Source organism: Branchiostoma lanceolatum, chromosome 14 (genome assembly GCF_035083965.1).
Source record: "Branchiostoma lanceolatum isolate klBraLanc5 chromosome 14, klBraLanc5.hap2, whole genome shotgun sequence".
Lineage (NCBI taxonomy): Eukaryota > Metazoa > Chordata > Leptocardii > Amphioxiformes > Branchiostomatidae > Branchiostoma > Branchiostoma lanceolatum.
In genome coordinates, this window is record NC_089735.1 from 6,983,246 (window position 1) to 7,008,696 (window position 25,451).

Consider the following 25,451-nt stretch of genomic DNA (forward strand, 5'->3'; position numbering starts at 1 on the left):
CGCCTCTCGCGGTACCCAGGTGTTGGTAGAATCACTTCTGCGCCGGTACATTCGGGTGAAATGGAAGTTAAGTGGATTATATTCTTTCTGCTGCATCTTTTGGTGTGAGGCGGAGCGCTTTCCAGTGGGGCCGCTTCTAGACTGCCGCCCATACAGGAAGGGTGAGCGGACAAATACCGCTTTACTATGTGCCTACTTCTTCAATGATTGTGATATTTTAGCTAGATCTGAAAAAATGATTTTCAAAAGTAAGTAAGAAAACTAAAGAAACAAATAAAAGATATGTAGGAAAGCTATGTCAGAAATAGGGTACTCTGATTCTAACAATGCCAGTTGACGTTGACCAATTAGAAGGCTCCATTTTGCCTTAGCCATCGGTCATTATTACTCCGTAGTCATCACTTGAGATCTCCACATAAATCCAACATGGCGGTCAAATGTCTGGTAAGTGGGCCTATTTCTTTCAGCTTGACCTATAACCTCACAAATTCATCAAAATGCGTAAACTTCAATATTAAAATGGCTATGTGATGATAACTTTAAAGAACCGCTTTCCTTCGGAGTATACAGTGTAGTACGGTTTGGTCGGCTCCTATAACCGCATCATAAAGAACCTCGTTTGCTTCGCTCACTCGGTGGTTTATTCAGTTGTAATAGGCATCGTACCAGGTTCGTGCTGGACATGTCAGGCATACGACAATATTGTCAGTAGTACTAGTTAAGAACTATTAGTGACCACTGCATGTATAGAATATGTATATAGATGATAGAAAATTGAAAGTACCTGAGAAAGACAGTGAAGCAGCTTATAGCGAAAAGGATCGAAAGTAGAAAATAAAAACGTAAGCATTCTCCAAAGGAAATTGATTATTGGAAAGGGCTGATGAAGTGACGTAAATCAATTAGACCAATGATTTATAATTCCACATTACCTGGCCTACTTTTTTCTACCCCATACATCCTGATTTGCGTTTATGAGAATGTATGGTAGAATATATGGTTTACTGGCTGTCATTCTACACTGCGATCCGAGGGAGTCAGAGAAGCACTGCTCCATGAGGAAATGTAGACTGTTCAGTTCCAGAGCTCCCACGGCGTTTTGCAGTGGGCACCGGTAGACCGTCATGTATCATCAAAACAAATAGAGACGCCCCGTGTATTATTAGTCTCCAGTCCCCGACAATGATTAGTGGTGATGAATTCGCCATGTTTCCGCTTGGTTACAAGCGCTCTGGTCGCCGCCGTGGAAAAGGCTCTACTGGTGAGAGATGAAATACGACAATATAAGCCTCTACTTCACTTCACGCGGGCTGTAGACACGATTACCACATTGTAAGCCATTCTTCCCTTCACGCTACTGACTCAACCCCTGTACAAATAACCTGGCTGGAAACAAGATTAATACCTCCGGCTCGCAAAAGTCATTACTTATACGAAATGTTCGATGAAACTTAATACGATTATGACTTTTCAGTTTTCATTACAAATTGAGTTTTGCAGTAACGACCTTGCCTCGCCTTGGGCGTATTGGCTTAGTGGCATGGCAGCCCCATTATGCTTCTAAATAAGGAGCTCATGATATTGCAATATTTATAATATCATGACATAATTACAAGGTGTCTATAATTGTGTTTGAGGCTCATTAAACAATTAATCCGCGGTAGGTATTATGTGGGGGTGGTCGCCCTTCGTGACTGTTCTTCCGAACATAAGCAATATTGACAGCGGATTGCGTTTACTCGAGCCGCTCTCATTTGTACGGGGACCGGCGGGTAGCTGTGCGAGCAGACTGCGGGACGATTCTAATCTGGGAACAAGGTCGGGCTTCCCTTACCATTCATCAGACTACCCGTCTGGGGAACTGTCAGAACAAGGCTTCCAGGGGCGAGACTGGAGCCGCGAGGGTTAACTCTGTGGGTGAGGTACACTGTCGGTACTAGTCATCGCCGTACGCACGCCGATCGAACGGTCGGGCGGGATTGATCGGCACATCGGCCCGTAACAACAGCCCACCCGTCTCGGCACGCTGACCCGGGGAGAACCCTACACGTGCAGGTAATCACCCTTGTAATGTTGCCTGCGATAGACTTTCACACCGTCCATTGCCAAAGAACGTAGAAAGGGCGTTGGACCCCCATCTCACCCACCCCTTCTCTCACCAGTGTGCTGTGGAATTATCTTCCAGTATAGAACGGGCCGCTGCGCCACTGGGCTTTCTTGTAAATATTTGATTACAAACTTTGCTGATCGTCCAATATATCTATTTTAAGGCGGCCCAAATAATGCCGTTTCGATAGGCCGGTGCCACAAGTGACAAATAAAATTTGGGTGATGAAATTATTGGTGCAGTCATTGGTTTGGATTGGAGCGGGAACCAATAGTCGGCCTGGGTCGGAGCGAGGGAGCTTAGGCCGAGTCTTTATCCGCGGTTATTGTGAGGGACACCGGCTCACATCGCCCAGCGGCACGGACTGGTCTTCCCGCCGGCCTTACAAAAACGCCTAGGCGGTCAGACAAGACCGCAGAGTAAGGCTTGTCTCTAGGATTGCGACGAAAAGGTATGTGCTTTTAATTAGCCCATTGCTGTCTCCTTCTCTGATATTTCTGATTGAAGGTACTGAGATCAACGTGGTAGATACAGAAACGGCAGAGATTTATGTGAAACCGTACAGCTCTGCTGTTCTTTACCCTTGTGCCCGTTTAGATACTTCAAACTATTTCTACACCTTCTGGTCTACATTTAGATCGCTAATATTTGTCTCAATAATCAGCCTTATAATCGGTACTGTGTGAAATATTGTGATTTTCGGCGGGATTCGGTCATTCCAAGTTGTGCGGATCCCAGTACACGTCTGCGGTTTACGCCAGCAATATTGTTGTTGGAGCCCCCGGGCAGGGCAGGACCCGTAAGTCCCAGTTGATTAGCCACTGACACGAGTTCGACAAGGACCAGCTACAAGGGACACAATTAAAAGCGGAATTATTAACCGCTCAAAGGGGGAAGGCGGTGTCATTTTTCATAACCGATCTATTTTGTATGTGCAACAAGGACATATGGATACTAGGTCATCTCTTGATAATTGGACAAAACAAAATTATACACCTCCATTTGGGCGATAGACAAACAATGTATATATAGATATAGATAAATATGATACATTTTCAATACCAAAATTGATATAGTACAGTCCAACCTTTCTAACATTTTAAAACAATGTATTAATGTTACCATAGCCAGTCGTTTAATTTTGGTAATGTAGAAAGCGGCATATTTTGCCTATGGTTATGGATAAACGGACATAAATCATGCCGTCGTATTATCGACTGGTTTGCAACAAGATCTCTGGTGGATAATGTTTTACGTACACGGAACTACCGTCTATTCACATCGCTGTTACACGTACAAAAAGGGGAAACCAAGGGATAAGAGTTCCATGTTGAATCTGAACAAATTCATGAATGTGTTTTAGTGCTTTGATAAACCAACAAAAATATAATCTTATGTTCAGTTATGCCGAGGGAGAGGGCTTACATGTATGTTTTCTGTAAAATATTATTTATTTTCATTGCTTCTAAAAAGATGTCAAACCCCCAAAACTTAGATTCTATCAACCATTTGTATTGCATGTCACTATCGTTATCTTGCACTGTCCGTAAACTTATATGTTTCAATTAGACCTTGCACAAGAACTTGCAAATGAAACGTAAACTATTGTAAAGAGACTGACAACATTGACACAGGGATGTTACCGCTACCAGCTGTGTGTTGAGATGAAGGTGAAAACTTATATGATATTGGCAAGGTGCTTTAGCATGTTTACTTAAAATTGACCAAGAACTGAACGTAGTTTTTGCATCTGTTACTGTTTGAGTACGTATATCTGTGTTGAACCATGTCTTGCATATTTGTCAAACATTGAAGGAGAGGTCTGCGCAAAGAGTGCCAAAAACTTCAATTCAAATGATGACACAACGCCTGATACTTGCTAACCATGACAAAATACACCCAAAATATTTTTGCACAGGTAGAGCCCCTAGCTAAAACAAAGGCGTTTCATACATTAAAATATAGATACTCGTGTACAGAACCAAGAAATACCAATTTTGTAATGGGGATAGTGAGAAAATCAGCTAAGACACATGTCACGATTCCAACTTCTGTGAATACATGCGTGATTGCAATGGTAGGAAAATGATCTCTAACGCCATTACTCTATGTAAAGAAATGACACTCAAATGTAGCGAACGACTTTTGCCATGTAGCGAAACGACTTCTACCATGTAGTGAAACAACTCCTGCCATGTAGCGACATGGCTGTAGCAAACTTACAGTGTAGTAAAAGAATCAGTTACCTGAACGGAGAACTGTTGAGAAACACTCTTAACATTAGAATCAACCGAGTTGGCGATGTGACGTGTAAGGATCGTGGCTTTGAAGTACAACGTTGCAGAGCTGCGGAAAAACGTTGTTTATAGCGGCCAATTTTTGCAGTGAGTTACGACACTTTGTCAGCAGAACATGGCAAGGAAAGGACGCATGTGAACAAAGCACCCTTTATTTCTAATCAATAGCCCAAGAACGTTTCTGCACATGTTCAACTTGCATTACGAGATATCATTTTGCTTGTCTGCTTCTTATCACAGTTTTTCTCCTATTCATCTCTTTCTAGTTTTCAGTACTTTCGCGTTTGTCTGTAAGGCCTGGGTAGAGCTATGTTTGGTTTAGTATGTATTTGTGTCAGATGCTCTAAGGTAGATCCTGACGGGGTGCTTTGAAAGTAGTTTGTAGGAAGTGCATCTTGCATTTCGTGATTTGAGGTCTTGTCGATGTGGGATCTGTGTAGTGACTCGAGGATAAGCCTTACTGTATGATTTTGGAGTTTTTGCTGATTTTTAGACGAGCATCTGCCAAAACTGCTCTAATTCCACATCACAATAGTCATCAAAATCGTATATTTAGATAGTATAGCTAATGTCTCTTTGTAAGGGGGGTTAGTATTACATTAGTACAAATATAATAGTCCCATGGAATTTTGATTTGCCGATTGCCTTCTCATCTCTGCAGGAAAAATCTAGAATAGGAAGATTACTAGGGCAAGATAAATCCATGAGATTTCCTCTAATACCACATGTATAGGTATCATGTAGATGTATCTCCTCAAATGTGTCTCTAATGACTATTTTGTAGTGCTTAGAAAGCCTCTGTTTATGAATAGAAAATATGAACCCTTAGGCAAATGATTACTAATGTGCAAATAATGCCCAATGGTACTTGATTTAAGTAGAAGCACCGAAACCTAGCTGCGTCGACGGAATGTTAACGTTTTGTATGAAACTTACTGAATGACATGCCTTTTAATTACATATTTCATGACAATTTCAATAAATGATTTATATTGCATAGCTTGTTAATCATACTGTATTTTCCTTTGTAGTAACGTCGAGTAGGTAAGAGTCTGCAGCGGCCAGGTCTCGCCAACAAAGTCTCGCGAGAGTTTGGATCTGAGGAGAGGATGTACTGTTTCCACTACCCCCCGTTCCCTAGCCCAGGACCTTTAGAGTACGACGCTGCCTGTGGAAGATTGCCGTGTAAGTACGAACTAGTCATAGATGTCAACTTTAGGCTGGACCTCCTCCTAGTTATCGCCCTTGCTTACGGCAGGTTAGACTAAGTCTTCGTAGCTTCTAAATATTCGTGAACTGATACCAATGTTCACCTTTCTATTGGGAAACCATTGCAGGGTTATTCTTCTTAACTTAGTTAGTTCTGATACCATGGCTTTGAATTACGCATGTAAACATTAGCCACAATTGCACACATCAGAAGCGCTAACAACTTCCACAGGATACATAATGTTACTCATTATCATATAGCTATAGCTCAACTGGTAGCAGCTTCACAGTTGAGCTCCTGGTTCCAATCAGTTGCTAACTAATGAGACCTCGCTTGAATCCTCAGTCAGGACATCTCATTTCGAGCTGCACAAGTCTTTGGAAAGGGACATAAAATGGGGGTACCGTGTTCGAGGAGGTGCCTCTAGCATGTAAAAGGGGAATGGCTAGCAGCCCCTCTTTGTAAAAATATACCCTGCTACTGAAACAGCAAGGAAATTTGCTGCCATGTGTGCCACTAGACACTACAAATGTCTGAACGATCAGAAGGAATAGCTGGTCCAAGTGTGAAAGGATTAATGTCCTTCCAAACAAAGTTTACTTATTCAAAAAAAATCGGTACTGTGGGACTCTGCTACCATGTGAATATAATTTGGTAGTACCCAAGGGGGAATATGTGAACACTATTAAAACTGTCCCCATTGTAGAAGACTTTTGGCTGCTGTTGTCTTTTCAGTGAGCAGAATGATACAATGGCAGCTTAGTACTACGAGTTTTTTTTTTATTCACAAAGCACCAAACAGAAATACATGGACAAGGCAAAGTGACGAAGGACTCAAGTTACGAAACTTATATCCTCTCAGAAAACCATAGAGCATGGAAAAAAAGATATTTGACAAAAACAAACACTTATAATGATAAATGCAAAATCACAGTTCTATCGTAAATCTAAGCGTGAATCCAAACTTTTCGCCAAAGGAAAAGAGGGAATTTTATAGCTTTAAAACGTTCAGTTGCCATGATATAGTTTTAGGTGATTTTACTATCATAGAAATTCTCAGTCTTGTTTTTCTGATTTTGTTCTCTGTGGTTGAAAATTCTTTGAAGAAGGGGATTTGTGAAAAGCTTGCCCTCCGGTAGGCTATAGGCTCCCCATCTATCAATGGCGTGGTGATCTTATGCCCCAATTACATAATCAACCACTTGTCTGACTGAACCCCTGCGTGTATAGAACCCTACCGCCAGATAAAGCCACGTTACCGCTCTATTTCTCAACGCTTATCTTTCCTTCTAACACCTGGACCGGCTATGATGTAGTCGCTAACAGTTGATACGTAGATCTGGTTGGATCAAGTTAATGCAGAATCTGAAGACGCTTTCCCATATCGTTTGATTGACACCTTATGAACTGGAAGTTCAACCTGTGATGACTTCTAAGAAATATGTACGCGTCAAACACAGTAGAATAAAAATTGTGGCTACGTTATAGGGTATCCATTGATAAACAGAGGCAAGAGATGAAGAGTATGGCTTGTCAGGCAATTCTGAGATTCAAGTTGAAGGATATAGTCAGAATCTGTCCATTTCTAGCCACTTGTGTCCCCAACGATCACGTAGTAAAGCAGGAGGCCAGTTTGTCTCCCTCGTGTCTGTGTTTTCAAAACTACACGTGAAAACTATTTAGGTAAAAAAGGTAATTGTGGTCGAATAACATTTATGAGGCCGTAATTGGTTGTTATCCACCGTGTTTAGAGCACGGCATTAGAAGGTGGAGCCCATCCCTCTCTTTCCACCGCCTTTTACCTGCCCAACCGAAATCAGGTACCCATTTTTACACCTGGCTAAAGTGAGGAAAGTCGTAATGCGTTTCGCACGGACACAACGTCAAGCCAGAAAGGCCAGGAATCGAACCCGAGAACCCTAGACACTCAGCCATTTGACGCCATGTCTCAAACGTGCCACAGACTTTGTTTGTAACTATGTAATTAACTTGATTTTTGTTAGATGATATTACATACAGTTACAAATATATCTCTGCGTTCATTTTTGCGGAGTTTTGAAATATTCCCTCTCCAACGGCTGACTCCTATCTCATTCCTCGGGGACATTAAACAACTTGGATGCTTCTTGTTTCAACGATTACAATCACCTCCCTACAAGCACTGTATCGGCTTCTTTAACACCAACACATTGGGGTTAAGATAAGAGTTATACAGATACCATCAAACAGGTTTAAAGCCCCTCGGTCAAAAAGGAAAGATAAGACAAAGTTAGTGCCTCGATCAGCAGTTTACGAGTCGCTGTTGGCGTGCAGGTTTCCCTGATCAATGAGCGTAATTTTGTGTCGCTGAAGTACAAGATTCTGTACAATATGATAGGAGAAGGGTTGTACATGTTTAGGTACAAGGCAGTGCAGCCTGCGTTGACTCAGTCAATGGCTATTACGCCGACAAAGCAGTTTGTGGCAGCAGTCACCGGTGCTTTTATTGGCAAGGAAGCAGATCTACTGCTCGATAATTGGGTTCTAAAATGACGATCCCACAGGAAAATTGCCCTAGAAAACCCCTGCGTATGTCTGGAGAATTCGACCATTTAAATACCCAGCGTTTTTACTTTTCTAGCCACGGGGCGCGCAAACCCCGATGTCACCACACAAATCGAAGCCGAGCTCGACGGGGCCGGTTGTTCCGCCCACGGGCGATCCTCCCTGCCGCGCACGTCTCCCATTCACCCCGCGGCACGCAACCACCAGAGGCAGCTCCTTTGTTGGTTGACTTGTTAATTGAATTTATCTTGACAATAATTGGTCGATAATGCAATTACACAAAGCGCTTTGGAGATGGACGCCCGATAGAGAAAGGCAGGCTCGTGGGGACTTGAGCGGGCGTCTCCCACTCGCACACGGTAATGGAATATTTAGAGTATGTCAACAGATAGCAAACCAGGATTATTACTCTTTTGCTGATTGCAGTGTCGGGGGAGATACCTTGGCGCGAACCTTGATTCAATATGTTACGTTTGTCTGCCTGTCAGGGGAGTGGCGCTCCCCCATGCGAGCTTTGATGTAATATCGTGGTAATGGTGTCAGAGTTGGTGCGAGTCAAGAGTTGTTAGAGTATGTGGGTAAGACGTACGTAGAGGAAGGACGGTTGTGGTTGGTGCGGCTGCCGTGTGTGCGTGCGTCAGATTGCGGTAGGTGTAGCGTAGTCGGACATGCTTGGCAGATACGGGGAATGAAGACCTTTATTGTACACACATACCCACGTAGGTTCAGTACAGGTCACAACAGAAAATGTCACAGTTTACAAATACAATGACAAGCTAGCACTAGTCTAATAATTACCTGAATTTGGCCTCTTCTCGCTTCTTAGTAATGGTGTAAATATAGGTACAGATGCACAGATCAAAGGTTTGTCTAAAAAGATAATGCACAGACCCGATGCGTGGTATTGATACTTGGACAAATTTAGGTACTGTTTGTTTGCTTGTTGGTCCTGGTGTGTGTGCAAGTTTGTGTCAGGATGTGAGGCTGAAAATGGTGTACCTGGAGACTTGCAGGATGGGAAGGCTGGTTTGGTCCACGTGCAAAAGTGATGCTGCAGGCCTGGTCCGGGTTCAAACTCAAACAGGAAGGCATGCGTAGACAGAATTAGCAAGGAGTTTACAATAAATGAATAAAACGATAAATTCACAAAAGCTCAAAGCAAATACTTCAACAGAGGCATGATTTCTTGTTTAATACGTATTTTTGTTTTGAGCACATGGCCCATATAAACACTGATCATTACAAACAGACAAAGCTAGCTAGAGGTAAATTTATATCACATTAGACGACACTTTTGTTTTTCATGAATACTGTCCACATTGTTTTTGATCAAAGTGTAGCAAACATCATCATAATCATCTATCGCGGGTTCTGTATGTACAACATCGTTTGGGATCTTTCTATCATTTACTTTCCATGAATAGTCTCAACATAAAAACGCACATCTTGGATGAGTGCATCATGGAAAGATCAAACCGTTCTCCATCATAAAAAAGGGCACTCACTGGAATTACTTTCTGAAATTTTCGACTGTCACTCAGAGTTCTTCTGCTCTCTGATCCAATCACTCTGGTGACCTGTGAAGTTAGCAGTGGGTCAAAGGTTATTGGAAGTCGATATCGTCCCCCGTCCCGGATGGGAGAAATTTGGCGCGCCCTGATGTAAATGCCTCCTTTACTCCTATCACATAATCAATGCATGGTAATCTGCACCTTCAACTACAAGAAACTTACACATTTATCACATTCGTATCGTTTACCACACAGAACACTGCCGTGGGTGGGTTTCTTTATTCTGAGTGGTTTAGTCGAAAATTCCAATGAGTCCATTTTTTTATTTGGAGAACATTTTAACCATTCCACATTGTAATTTACCATCTCAGATCGATTTTCATAGTTGAGTGTGTGTTTACCAGAAAATGGTACGAAATGGTGGCAACTCTTAGTTATCATTCATACTTTCTCTCCAGATCCCCCACTTCAGTACCCCCCAGACTTGGAAGATGGTTTCGCCCGCCGCAAACAGAGACGCAACAGAACGACATTCACTTTACACCAGGTAAAGGTTTCTGCCACATTTGTTAATAACAACAACAGAAATGTAAAGCAATGTTCTTTGTGAAACCATCAAGTGTTTCATTCACGTTTTGGTGGCTGTCTGTCACCTTACTCAGGGCAATACTGACTGGTTCTATTTCGCGCTGTAGCTAGATGTCGCTGCTAGCGAACAAATGCAACAGATTGTAAACGCTGCAGGAACTACCTATGTATGTATTAATCTACATAACAACCGTATTGCAGACGCCGCACAAATTACCCATGTTTATGTGTAAATGTTTACGTTTGGGACCGCGTCTGTTAGCAGCGACACCTAGCCTGCAGTGCGAAATAGAACCAGTCTGTATTTCCATGAGAAAGGTGACAGAAAGTCTCCGAAGCGTCGGCTCGAATAAAACACTTGGTTGTGTACAAAGAACTTTGATATCTGATAATTGTATTTGCTGGATCACTTCGGCCGATACCTTTGTAAAAGATCGTCACTACCTACCAACCCTAATCTTTTTTCAGAACCGTAATTGAAAACACAATATCAATCTTCCCAGGCCTTATCTTAAAAAAACCTACACCAAGACAAGGCGGTGTAAAATATGTCTTATCGATCGACACACTGAGCACGGCTGCCGTTCTACTCCGCTGAAAAGGCAGGCTCGCCTCTTCTCAGCAAAGTTTTCCGAGTGGTACCGACGTGATTCACTTATCTAATCAGTCACAGAAGTCGGCTTGCTTTGTCCGCCTTAATCGACATTCACTGCCTTCCTGACTAGATTGCAGCGGTAATTGAATAATAACGTGTTTATGATGGCGTTATTGGGCTGGCTTTATCGGATTTTACCGCGTCAGGAAAGGAAGGTTTGGCTGCTTTAATCCAAGAGGCTTTGCGCACAAGGCGTAATCGCATTTCCGTTTGGAGTACAGAGCCTGACTAAGGCGCATGCGCAAGTCACCTTTAAAGCACAATTAAGTTAGAAGCGGGTTAAGCGCCGTGCTGGAATTATCTTGACTTGTCTTCAAATTTGTCCTCAACCGCAGCAATTGGATAGATATGCGGCCGGGCTGATTGTGGGGTAGATCCTATTCCAGTTGGAGAGGACATGATTCGATTTGCCGCTACTGCTACAGCCTGAACGCAGAATGTGGCATTTTAAATGAAGACTGTGGCTTTAAGTACATTGAAAGAGACTTACAGCTCTTGTGTTTTTGTAATTAGTTTTATAGGGGATGATGTAATACGTTAGTTTGGCTAGACAGTCTAATTTAGCTGCTTTTGAAGACAGCATGGAAAATGAGTGTTTCAAGGCCTTACCGTGAAAAAGTAACCTTCCATGGGCTGCTGTCAAGTCTGATTCATGACTGATTGTACCAACTCTGAATTGAACTTACTGCAACTCCGGCAAGTTTAATTTCTTCCCACTCACTTCATGTCAGTCTTTTGAGCGTATTCAAATAACTACCGACAGATCAACACAAACAGACTAAAAACATAGACTCCGCACACGGAGTCAATGGTTCAGTACAAGAGAAGGGAGAAATGTTGTTCATGTCAGATAATCAGATGATTTTTTCTTTCTTTAATTCTGTCCAGCTGGAGCAACTTGAGGCTGTATTCGCACAGACGCACTATCCGGACGTGTTTACTCGTGAGGAGCTGGCGATGAAGATCAACCTGACGGAGGCCAGAGTCCAGGTTAGAACTTCTCGTTTTTCACTACAACACATCCTAAACCGTGGAGGGTTCCTGTGAAAAGTGATGTTTGTTTTCTTTGAAGTTTTACACCAAATCCACTTTCTGACGTGGAATCATATGAAATCATAAGAGTATTGGACCAATTGGCTATTTGACAAGTAAGTGTTCGTCAGCTCAAAACATCATTAAATAGACTAGACAGTAAAAATCATAACAGCAAGAAATAAATCATTTCCTTTGTTAGATATTTCGTCGATTTTAGTTATTAGCTTATTTTCTAATTATTTGTTTTGTTGCTAGTACAATTGGTTTATTTGGCTTCTCATTTTATTTAATTTCTAAATTATTGTATTGACACTGTATTCTGAACTATAGCAAATGAGTGACAGTGCAATATTTGTTGGGGCTCCTGTTCTGTCTTGTTCCTTACTTTTAATTGTATTTTGTCATTGTTATATTATGTGCAATCCATCATTATATGCATTAAACATTAAAACAAAGAGCTTAGGCATAGCGTGAAATAGGGGAGGCATATTGCCCAGCCACTTGTTTGCTGCAGAAAAGTATTTGTTACACCGTCACATTGTCAGACCACTCTGACCACCGGACAGAACATGCTAGCAGAAGAACTGTGCATCAAACGGAAATGCTTACATCGTGGCCCGCCCTTTTTCTCTATTACAGCTGCTGTGTTATTTGCCCCTACTTTTAAGCCAAACCAGTATCAGGCAAACAAAAAGTCCTCGCAAAAGTGGCTTTATGATTGCATTAGCTATCATTTTGGACTATTCCTGTCCTAGTATTTTCAGCACAGGGCACTGTATGCCCCGTTTCATCCTCATCCTTGGTAGTAGATCTGTAGGGTACGTAACAGTAACATCAGAAGTGTGCAAAGCTAAGAGACCACTGCGGAGACCACTGCGGAGAGCACCCCACATATTGGCTCAATCGCTCTGTGTGTTTCCACACCTCCTCCCTACTCGCTACACAGCGTTTGGCGCTGGCCCAGAGCTACAGTTCTCCCAGCCCCGCCCTGAACGGTGACCTCTGCCAGGAACCACACGCGCACGCTTAACACCTGCCCTCCCCTCCTCCTACCCCGCATGCGCAGTAGGACCCATCCCGACATGCCCCATTAACGCCCGCCCTCATCGCACTTTAATTTCATGGTTCCCTTCCCGGGCTATGAAACATTACCTCACGTCATTAATACCATGTAGGTTGTGCCATGTGTGGCCGCTTTTATAGAATACCATATGATGACATATGGACGCTCGCATTTTCCGCTAGAATACCTTTACACAAAAGTGGTCTAAGGCAAATTTTGAAACAAGTCATGGGGTGATGTAATCCACCATTATCGCAAACGTTTAGGTGATGACCTATTGACTTCTTCAGGGGAAGGTTACATGAGGAGAACCTTAATCTATGCATTGTTTTTTTTTATAAATATACACTCAAATACCTAGACACGAATACACACATACACAATACACACACACACAATACACAATACACACACACACACACACACACACACACCAACAAATTACACAAATACACACAAACACACAAATACACATACACCCATCATCGAAGGACAGGATTTAGAGGATGACACCACAACAACGCCCTCCGTACCATGAGAGCGTACAGGATGCTACCATCACACATCACTTCAAACGCCATATCACAGGACACCACATCTCATCACACCACATCAAACTAAGCACCACACCATATCACAGCACAACACAACTAGCCACACTATACTACACAACACAACAAAACATACCACCAAGGCATTACACTACACCACACCACACTACTATTATATCGTTTATTACTCACAAACCACAAGCGTACATAGCACCACGCGCCTCTCCCTGAATGGAGTAAAGTATACTACACTATACTACACTACACTACTCTACTCTACACTACACTACACTACACTACACTACACTACACTACACTACACTACACTACACTACACTACACTACACTACACTACACCGCACCACGTCACACCACACCACACATATCACACATAACCACATCATATCACAACTTGCACCACACAAGGTCACACCTCACCATTTCCACTTCACAAAAGACCACGCTACATACGATGTAATGATAGCATTTGGCAGTTGCCTTCTGTTCCTGTGGATCCACACATCATGCATTTAACACCATTATTAGTGGTCTCGCCGAAATCCAGATATCTTGGGATCTCCGACCCTCCCTTCTCAAGGTAATTAGATTACCTCCCGTTTCCGGTCATATCTGCTTCTTCTACTCAAAAACCATCTAAATCAACGCGCCATCATTTCCACTCAAATCCAATCAACGTCTGACGACGCTCTATTAATTCTTCACACCCTTTCTACGCTATGCGATTCCTCTCTCCCTTTCTAATCCAATTCCCTTTGAAACAAGCGTACGCTCGATCCTTCCGCTTAATGTCCGGACCCAAAATCCCCAGCAAATGAAGCTCACTCCATTAATTTCAAATCAGGCTGTGCGAGAAGTGATGTTCGGGCCATCTTGCCGGGTACTTATAGCCGTAGGGTTAAACCCTTGACCGGGAAATGGCTGTCCTAATGTCCTCCCGTGCTAATAAACGCCCAATCTGCGCAACTAAAAGTCTGACTCCAAGGCCCTGCTGCGATATTGGATGTGTCTTGCAGGAGACCCTTAATTCGCGTGATGGTAAGGGCTAATTTCTTAATGTTTCCCGACAGGAGCATAGACAATAGACACATCAGTTGGATTAGAAAGCAATAATTGAGTTTGTATTAGAGGTGTAAGCAGATTATGGTATTGTACGGCCAGCCGTGACAACTCATTACATGATGAGTACTACATCGTGGGCTAGGGGGAGGAGGAACGCCTTTACGCTTCAATTTGGGACGAAAATTGGGAAGCGAATGTAAAAACAATTGGTCTGGTGCGCGCAGTTAAAAGGAGTAAGGGAATAAACGCAATTATGTGGGATTTGAGGAGATGAAAATCCCACACGCTTGGCTGGCGAGCTGTTATTTCGGGGACTAATAGAAAAATGCAATTTCGCGCCTCATCAAAATAATTGACAACATTTTGTTGGTCTCAGTGATGAGAATGGTTAAGTCAGTAGGCTTGGTATTGATTTTTAACGGATCCAGTTTTACTTTTCAAACATATCTAGTTCAAGATCCTTCAGATGTAAGCTGGCGGCCCAGGGAACAACTTTGCCCCAAACGCGCTGCTGTAATGACTACTTAGATAATGTACCGGCTGTGGATGAAAATACCGTTGATGTCAAAGGCAATTGCTAAATCTATATTTCATCCGCTGGTGGCATTGTAGTGCTAATGGCGGTGAAGTGCGTTAATTGTCTGCGGGAACAACCCTTGTCTGCTGAGTCGAGTTCGACCCTACCACGGGGTCGCCGGAGAAGATTTGCCCCAGCGGGAGACGTTTTGTCAGGTAAACAGGCGTCCCCTAAAGGTGTGATGTGTCGGAGGTGAAACAGGATATGACGCATAAATGCATCTTCTCCACGTCCTCTGCGGTTTCCTACCAAAGTTTGTTACTCACCGGGCGCGAAACCGACTTCATTAGAATCCACATCACGTCCTGTCCTCCCTCCTTCATCTCAACACTCACACGATCCATGACTAAACTTTCTTTCTGTCATTTGTTAATACGGGAGATGGAGAGTTGGTGTGAATCAAGTCGGGTGATCAATGACAATGGTATGTTTGTATCCGTAAAAGTCTAATAGAGATTCCAAAGTCAGCCCCTCACAGTATCTACCCGCTATTTGTGCAACCTTGGTTTTACGTATGTTTGATCCAAACCAATAAACAAAAGGTTAATCGAACCTATACCGCCATTATCCACAGAACATCGGTATCAAAATTATCACACGGACAACCGTTCACTCTGTTAAGATATTGCCAGTCAAGGGTAATTTTTATAAACTTTGCTTTGAACTGTATCAGAACAGATCATGATGAAACAGATGAATGGACTATAGACTATGTAAAAGTTTTGTCGGATGACTGTTGAAGGATTGTCCTCACACCACAGAATTCAGCACCACAGACAGGCATAAGTGGCACAAACAAGCGTGTGAACCTCAAAAGTTCTAGCGTCTTTTAAAGACATGCAAGCTTGTCCATGACGTTTTCTCTTCAACAGTGACCGACAGCTTGTAGCTGATGTCATTTCCTACCCTCGGGTAGAATTTCTATACTTCATATGACATCGAAACTAGAGGAATATTTTCATACAGAAAGATATATACATCGATGTCCGCAATCCTTATTACCGACGACGTTTGGATACCTTGATCTGCGCGGGATGAACCATCCATAACTAAATAAGATGTGGAAGGAAAAGCGTGAAATAAGTGTGGAAGGCTAAGACGGACTCACAGAGGGAATGAAATTTGAGTCACATTTTTCGTAGATCGCAGGTTTGACACCACAAATAGGTGGTGGGAAGCTTTTTTGTTTGTTTCGCAAAATATTGCATAAATGGTAAACCGGCTTTAGGCGTAACACATCAGCTTTGTACAGCTGTATAAGACTGAACTGAAGGTTTGATACACTCACACCGAGAAGGGCCCTACTCTTTCGATTAGTGTGATGGAATCTTTAACGTGCTCGAGGTGTGGCAGTCAGAGTGTCTCTCCTCAAACACGGGACCTCCAGCTTTACGTCCCATCTGAGAGGAAGTCCCTAACCAAAGTTCTGTGATATAGAGTTGCAGTCGAGTGGGGCTAATCATGAGTTTTGGGATTTTTTCTAATGAAAAAGTCTTTTATCTATTTAAAGTTACCTACTTTTGCAATGTGGGAGTTGTTGCATCTGAAGATATATTCAAAGCTGTAGCATAGAGTCTCTTAAATCTGTTGTACTATCATAGGTGTGACATGTCTTTACTAATTGAAAGGGCACAATATTGGTACTTGCTATGGGTTCTTACCAACGATCCAAACGACAAGGCCACCTTATCACCTCTGTTGGTGACTAAGTCAACAAACTGATAGGATCTAGCTAGGAAACGGGAATGCGCTTAGAATCTTTTCTGTACCCCCACGGTTGTCTGTATGTCACTTTGCGGATGATATCTGTACATACATGTACGTCCCATCAGATCGACTCTTTCATACAAGCCTGGCGACTTCTCTTCAATCTTTTTCACATTCGAACCTAGGGAATTTGCATTCCCTACCTACGGGACTTAACGCCGTGGTTTACAGGACTGACTTTCTTATAAGACGTTTACTATATGATTTCATGATTTTTGTAGCACGAGCCACGTACAAAATGTAGACAAGGAGAGGTACTTATATAATTTGTCGTATACTTTTTGAAAATGTCAAGATATTCTACTATTATATCCAAAGCAGACAATGGAAAAGAAATTCAGAGACTACCTGTGAAAACGGAGGTTTAAAGGCAGAGGTGATTTTGCATAATTTTGCAAATAAACGAATATACAATGCTTTGCCAACAGTTCGCGAACAGATGATATGGGACATCATGATTAAATGTCATATCATTTTGACCGTATGGTGGACATGGACTTTTTTTATTCAAGCGTGAAGTAATACATGGTACAATGTACAGATGACGTATATTGTGTACAGGCTGTGGGCATGATTTCCAGCTCTAGCTCTCTAAGAATCATTGATGTTTAATAGTATAATCTAACATGTCGTATAGAGTCAATGTTGCTCGTTTTAATATTCTACATTGTTGATACACTATGAATAAAGAGAAGAAAACTTGCAAAGAAGAAAAAAAATGATGTTCGTTTGTTCTGGATTCGTTTAGTGGCAGTTAAGAAAATAGTGTGTTTTTTCCTTTCTCCGTTATTAGTTAGGCTCTGTTTTTTTTGTCTGTCTTCAAGTGCACACTATCACACGGAAGGGGCCATGAGTGACTGGGTTGCAGGAAGGGTATCTGATGATCGAAAAAGCAGTTAGCGTCTATTATGAAGTCGATACGCGCACTCACGCAGCTTTCCCCGGGCCAGTCGTTTTGCGACGATCGACTCGGGTCTTCCTCCTCTACCGTCCGAACTTATCGGGATTCCTGTCTTCGATAGACATCTGCGAACGATTAGTACTCCCCCTGGATACCAGTTCTAGTGCTCTATGGAGCCGGATAATTAGTTACTCTGCATGACAAACATTGGCGGCTAGAGTTCACTGTTTTCTAGGTGTGGTCATGGGTTAAATCGGGGCAATGCTGTGTTATAATAAAGGTTGGGTAAAATTGCCATACCTCGTTTAGAGTGGTGACACGGTGGCCTTGTAGTTAGAGTTGTTATCTGCATACGAACATTATCAAAGTGACCACCGTTGTTCAGTTCAAGTTTTACAACAACACAGTCAGCAGCACGTAACATAGTTTCCTTTATTCGACTAGGTTTGGTTCCAGAATCGACGAGCGAAGTGGAGGAAGCAGGAAAAATACAAGAAGGACAGTGATAAAGACAAGGGGAGTGACGGGGAGTCAGGGGAGAGGAAAGAGCCCAGCAAGTCTCCGCCGACATCGTCATCCTCGTCCGTACAGAGACCTTCCACTACTTCAGCTAACAGCATGAGGTGGGTGTTCTTCAGACACTTAGGAACAATATATTATCATATAGTATGTTTAGGCACACAGGTTGATCCAAAAGTCATGTTTTTGTTAAATTGCGTGAGAGATTGTAGAAAATACTAACCAGAATGTATGATATAGTAACTGAATAGTGCATTGCCACACTATGGACATTACTGTTTCTCTTTATCTGTTTGTTTGTTCCTCATAAATGGTAAAACCGCCTTTACGTGCAAAACGAGGGGGAACCTTTCGACTCAAAACGAGGGAAAAGGAGGTTGCTATTGCTAAAAAAAATACCTGATTGCTAATAATTCTCAACTGAATATCAAGGTGCCAATACAATTGTGTTTTTGATAAAGGACCTAGCAGAACTGTTGTTTCTGATATGCACTATTAATTGCTTTCACATCAGAGTTCTAACATACAATAATGCTCCCTACCATCCCCATGTAACTAAACTAACCTTAAACCCCGGTTGAGACACGGTACGGATTTCAGGTGTTCGCAGTGCTGTGTGGGATGTGACCAACGCTATATGGTAGGACAACTGTTCAAGACAATGTACTGTAGCGCTGGTAACACTGCCATGCAGGGAACTTTAGGCAATATTGTCGATTACACGCCCAAATCACGCCCAGTACCGAGAACACCTTGGAACAGTGCCGTGAGTTTGGAGTAAAAGGAGTCAGATCGCATTGATGGTATTTTTGCGTGCAATGCTTGCCGAGGTAATAACTTTTTTCTCCTTCTTAAAATCGATGATCTTTACATGACAAGACGACTCCACTGTCATTAGAATCTTTTACGAGGATGGTAGCATGATCAAACTGCTTTATACAGGTAATATTTCCGGTTTAAATCCGGATGTGATCAAACAAAGCGAGGAGCAAACAAATAGGTTGGTAATGAAAAGTTGTCAAGAAAATCTTGAAGTTATAAATAAATGCGTTAAGTTCAAATTGTGTGGATTAGAGTCCGTACCTTAAGGATTTGTACAGATGCCTTTTCTCCATACTTAAGATTAGGAAAGTGATAAAAGAAATGGGGTGTATTTAAACATGATGTTTCCCAAACTGTAGTACACGAGCGATATGCTCAATGATTACCAACATGTCTCTACCCTAGAACTAAATGTTAACTTCCATATGACAAGAAAAATTAGATATTGCTTCTGCTACTATATAACAAAAATCCAAATTTGAGGAAACTACCTTGGATTAAGGACTACTTAGATGGTGGAAACGACGAGTGATTTTTGCGAAAGGATGAGGAGATAGGCAACGGAAACACGAACTTGAGTCCTACTAAAGGAAGGAAGTCAGAAGAAGATACCAGACGGGTTTGTAGCCTAGAGAGTGTTGGCAGCCCACTGTAGTTTATCTAACTCCCACGGACAGCAGGTTCAAACATAATAGCAATCACGAACACATCTTTATATGGTACTTTATATTCATAGAATTATGCGGCTGTGTCGTTGCTTTGATCCATGTTTGCTATATTTTTATTGTCACTTTATCATTTTTTTCAAATGCGCATATTCTTTGATTCCTTATTTGAAGTCCGAATCATATCAGGCTTTGTTCCGAACCACCGTCTAAATCATTCATAGCAGAGAATTTCGGTTTTCATTACGTCCAGTCAAATAGTCAGATTATCGAGATCATTTTCATCGTGATTTTGGATCTACGAATCCGTCTCCAATTGAACCGAAAATGGGAGAAGCGGTGGCCAGATTGTTTGGGCGTTGCAATATGTATTTGATCAATTATGATGGTTATGAGAGAAAGATTGCAATGCATTTTATGTCAGGCTATTCATACATGTGTGGTTGATTGGATATATGTTGGACAGACCTAAAAGTGATAGTTTCCGCACACATGTTTAATGCACTTCATTAAAGACTTATTCAGGCGCCCTTTCAACTTTATGTACCGGTTGTTAGTATGTCTCCGTCTGGGGTTTTGCAGTAGTGAAAAGAAAAGTAATTTTCTCTTAGTTGGAGCCATAACTACATTGCACGGCTGTAATGGAACCCTAGAATTGAGACATTTAGTTCGCGCATGCGTACTACAACAGTGTCGTTGCCAAGGAAAAAGCCCATTTCTTTTTAAATGTATGGCCGAACAGGTGTGATAACATACACATAGACTGCGGGGAGCAACAATAACGAAAACAACAAACTGGAGGCAGTGTATTTTTGTATCTAAGGAGGATACATATAACGAATAGCGAGGACAATCACACAGGCGACTACAACGGCATGTGCTAGCCGAAATTCATATACACTACCATGACTCATATACTTATACAAGATATAACATTCACAAGGACAGTGCCATGACGGTTAACTGTTTTCCCCACAAAAATAAGCTTGGACATAACGTGGCAACGCTCATCAACGGTTAAAGTTGAAACAGCTGTACTTCATACAGAGTTGTTTATACGAGTCAAAACGGCGGAACTTCGAGGGGCTTCATCTTTAACTGTCACGTTGAAGTCTTCTTCGAAAAGATATCGTTTTGACCACTTCATTCTTTCATAACGGCTGTCATTTTGCATTCTACAGTAGTTTTCTTCGCAAGTTCTTTGCAAGAGGACAAATCAACTTCAAATTTCTTACTGTCATATTTTGTCACCTGTGCATAAACAAAGAACATTTTCTTAGCAGAATCTATATCTTGAGCCAATATTTTGACTAGATGGAAAAGTGCTCCAGTATAAATGAATCTGAAAATTTGTCTTATTGATATTTTAATGCTTGTCACTGTTTCTTTAGTTCCAGTTTTCGGCCATGTGGAATTGGAAACTCAGTGACGTCACCAAAGTTGTTCCATCGTCCCCAGGCTGCTTTCTCTATGCTCCCGTTCCCAGGGGGTGAGTATGAGAATGTTTATTATTCTAATTCTAACACTGAAGTCCTAACAATGTGTAGAAAACTACTAATTTTGATACTGAAAATTGATGATAATGCTGGTAATAGGCCATAGAGATCAATGCTTCCAGTTCCTTGTACTTTCATACTGCGTGACGACATTCATATGAAAATCGTTCAACCTGTGTGGTGTACTGAACATGCAAAGTCTAAAAAGTTGGCCATACCAATGAAAACCGAAAATTTTCCTTTCACATGTCATGACAAGCACTAGGGCTGGCGACTGTTGTGCGGTCACTGTTGGATGGTCTGTAGTGCACTTCTATCGAACATGGATGCCTAAAAGATATGGTAACTTTTGCTCCGAATGTGAATCATTTCTAACGGGGAATTTGAAGCAGAACTCATGCCTTATCACTTTAAAAACAGAGCTGTTATTTGATAAGTATTAATGAAGTTTATGCTGCTTGTGAGGAAAATGCGGGTAATATTTTTTACAACTCTAAAGTATGCGGGGTGCGTTTCTCTGCCGTGTGCCATGTTCGCCCATCTCCTGCCTGCGGTGATGGGGTGGATGTGGATGGCGAGACAGAATAAAGTTTATTCACTGAGTAATTTTCTCATTATACGGCCGGAGATTCCGTGTATCGAGGTATTGGGTTATTACCAACAACTCTATTACACCGGGAATGGCAATAAAGTCACGGAGGGAGTCATATGAACGGTACGAGATAATACAATATCGGAAAGATATCGCCAAAATGTGCCTTTTGATTTATGATCGATTTGAAAAGTATCCATTTCCTACGGTTAGATATTAATAAGTTCGTTAATATTAACACCAGGTAATGTCTCTCATTTCGGGCCTGCGTTACGAGAAATCCCGCCGTTATGATGTCCCTTATCACACTGGACAGGGGATTTCGCTCGCGGGGATTTGGGCGCCAAAAGGAGCTGGAAGTATTCATTAGCCAACAAACCCAATAGTGGTGATTATGACCCCAATTATTAGATTTTCCTATTGGTAGTGTTGTAAAACGGGCAGGTGATGAATGGCGGTAATTGGTCAGGGGATCGGCTAGCCGATAGTTTTCTTCTGCTTCTCGTCTGAACTAATGGCCGCACAGCCAAGGCCCCGTAGGTGGCACATAAAGTAAGGCATTGAGGAACGGATGAACATTATAGGTTTCGGCATCAACTGTCTTAATAAATACCAACTCTCCCAGAAAGGGATCTGCTTGCCAATAATTTTCTTCTGCTCCTTGTCACACGTTTGTACTCATGGCCAACAGCAAAGGCCCCGTAGGTGGCACAGCAACCAGGCGTTGAGGAACGGATGAAAATGTTACAGCTTCCCGCATCAACTCTCTCAATAAATACCAATATATCAGATTTCGTTTTTGGGAATTCATCAGTAGGTATGGCAGTTTTGTTCTGAGTAGTCACAGTCCCATAATATGATGACACAACAAATCTGTGGCCTTATGCATGTATTGTGTCACCGCAGAATCGTAAGTCCAACTTTGTCATGAAATTCAACAGACACAAATGTCTTCACAGTGTTTTGTTACGAAAGTTTGATTCATCGTCCAAGCTTGAAGACAGACTTTACTTAACCTGGTACTTACGTCTATAACTGCTGTTGCTATTCCCCGAAATCGTAGCGGTTGTATACTAGTATGTGTGGCATGAGAGCGTTTCTATATCAAGCACGAAATGGCGATATTCAAGAAATAAAAGATTATTTTAGCAATTCCGCAAGTTCGCAATTTCCTTTTGTGCGAAGTTAGGATCAAAGTCAGCTCGTTTCATAGCAAAGAGTGGTGACCGTATGGGGCCTTTCCTGTCATCTGCAATATATCGAAAAGGTGCGGGGTCTTTGCTCTGCAGTTAACCCCGAGGTCACGCTCCAACGATCACAGCGTCGCACCGACATCCCAACATTTTCCTGGTGGTCTCCGACCAAATCCTATCTCACGACCATTTCATGGAGCTCTACGTCAAATATGTAACGCCATCTTGAAACATATTTGAGTTAGTCCAGACAGGTTGACATCAGAATCGCTCTAAACCAATACATAAAGTACAAAAGACGACATATTCATTCCTCCACTCAGGCACGTGTTGAGCAAGCAAATATAAGAGAGAGAAAAATCAGAAGTGTACAATACAGAGTTCCTCTTGTGTTCGCTCGTCTTCACTCTTTTATGTTTAGCCAGGGAGTGTGTCTTTTTCTATGCAATCTAAATCAAATTATTTTATTCCTTTTGTGGTTCTATGTCTTACCTGGTAGCTTTCTTGTGTAAATGTGTATTTTTCTTTCCTTCACAGCGCCCCCGCCCTAATGATCTCTCGTATTTTATTAGAAACGGTCGTTGCTGAGTCTTCCTTGGCAAGGGCTGGGATATTTGAATAAAAGTATAGAAACAGAGGGACATGTCCAACTAAAATGCAAGTTCAATATTCCAAAGTTTTTTTAATCTGCCATTTAGTATTAGAACTAATCATAAGGCACGATCTTAAAAATTTATAGTAAGATTTAGGTAGCAGCATCAAAGTTGAGCTCCTGGTTCCAATAAGTTACTAACTGAGAGACCCCGGTTCACGTCTAGGTTAGGACGGCTCGGTTGGGGATGTAAAATGGGGTTCCGTGTTTGAGGAGGTGCCTAGAGTACGTTTAAGGGGAATGGCTAGCAACCCCTTTCTGTAAAAATATACCCTGCTATTGAAACAACAAGGAATCTTCTTGCCCTATATGCCACTAGATAGGCACTACAGGGGTCTGAACGGACGAACGAATAATAAGCTTTTTTTCTTCATATCACAGGGTCTCCGGTGTGTAGCTACTGTGTTGCTGGCCATGCGGACTGCGCATGTGCACTGGGCTGCTCCTTCCCATGCACGCAGGACTACCGGTCCTCCAGCATCGCCACACTGCGGATGAAAGCGCGCGAACACTCGCAAGCCATGCAGCAGTCAGCAGCGGCGGACACACAGCCTCCGGACGGGACACGGCCCGACACGGACCGCAGAAGTTCCCCTGACAAGCCCCTCACGCAAGAGAAGGAGACTGGGGACCAGGATACAATACAAGAGCAGCCAAAGCAATAACGTCTTCAAACGCATTTCATCTTGTACAGATATCAGCGGGAATCGCACTCAAACTTTTATGAATCGAATTCCTCGTGTCCCACTTGCCTACATCTCTGCAGCAGTTGACAAAACGCCTACAGAATGACATGACTGCGCCTCGTACGTATAGAGGTATGATGGTAGGGCCTGGTCACATTCATCGTACGAGCGTCGTAAGATCACAAGCTGAGGGCGTTCGTGGGATAGTCATGCACATTTCGTAATTTAGCTTATTACGGTAAAAAGCCTTGTAAGATCATTGCTGGTGGCTGCTTCCGACACAGCTGGCTTGAAAATTTTACACCATCAAAATCGTGCGACGGCCTATGACGACTGTGACCGCGCCGTAAGATTTAGGTCAAATGAAGCGTGGACAGTCTGTGCGATTTCATACCAGCCAGGACCACACAGGAGCAGTGAAGAGACGATAACGCTCAGCCGGCTTTAGTTTATCGGAAGATGTAGGCACGATCAGGATATTTCAAAATCTGCGACTTTCTGTAGGGCAACACAGGGAAGTGAATCGATTGTTTAGAAATGAGAAAGGAAAGGGTACAAAGATAGTTGTTGACAGATGAACCTCACAGTTGAAAAACCATACAGATTTTACCGTTCTTTCTATGCAGAGTCAGTGTTTGTCATCATGCATGCCAAGCAGAGTAAGTCCAATATGGATTGATACGTTTGGAAACCGGATGGACGAAACCAGAGAAAATGCAGAATAATGATTGTACTACATGCCCTGGGCAAGTTAGCACACAGGCGTCAAATTCACCAAACATTTACATTTGAGCAGAATAAGAAAGCTGCTGAGACTCGAGCTAAGGAACTTTCCATTGATTGTGCATTTGGTTGGCAAACTGACATGCAATTAACACTACACGGGTGAGAATGTGTCATAAAGGCCTGCATAAGGCTAATGCAGCTATTCGTTCTTTTG

At 42.3% G+C, this 25,451-nt stretch overlaps 1 protein-coding gene across 2 annotated transcripts; it reads left to right on the forward strand.

Moving 5' to 3' along the window:
• The first annotated feature begins 1,739 nt into the window (after positions 1–1,739).
• On the forward strand, positions 1,740–25,372 carry LOC136449157 (dorsal root ganglia homeobox protein-like). 2 transcript variants are annotated; one of them, XM_066449012.1, is made up of 7 exons: positions 1,740–2,055; positions 5,436–5,589; positions 10,128–10,216; positions 11,801–11,902; positions 18,331–18,509; positions 21,284–21,381; positions 24,207–25,372. In XM_066449012.1, the coding sequence occupies exons 2-7, from the start codon at positions 5,514–5,516 to the stop codon at positions 24,488–24,490; spliced, it is 828 nt and encodes a 275-aa protein (XP_066305109.1). In that variant the 5' UTR covers positions 1,740–2,055; positions 5,436–5,513; the 3' UTR covers positions 24,491–25,372. The 2 variants fall into 2 exon arrangements, with proteins under 2 accessions (XP_066305109.1, XP_066305108.1); XM_066449011.1 differs by lacking the exon at positions 1,740–2,055 and adding an exon at positions 2,167–2,558.
• The last annotated feature ends 79 nt before the right edge of the window (positions 25,373–25,451 follow it).

Bases quoted from the DNA above. Each gene is read 5' to 3' on its own strand.
- LOC136449157 (XM_066449012.1), top strand. From the start codon at position 5,514: ATGTACTGTTTCCACTACCCCCCGTTCCCTAGCCCAGGACCTTTAGAG. The intron at 10,217-11,800 runs GTAAAGGTTTCT...AATTCTGTCCAG, and splicing joins CGACATTCACTTTACACCAG to CTGGAGCAACTTGAGGCTGT. The intron at 11,903-18,330 runs GTTAGAACTTCT...TTATTCGACTAG, and splicing joins TGACGGAGGCCAGAGTCCAG to GTTTGGTTCCAGAATCGACG.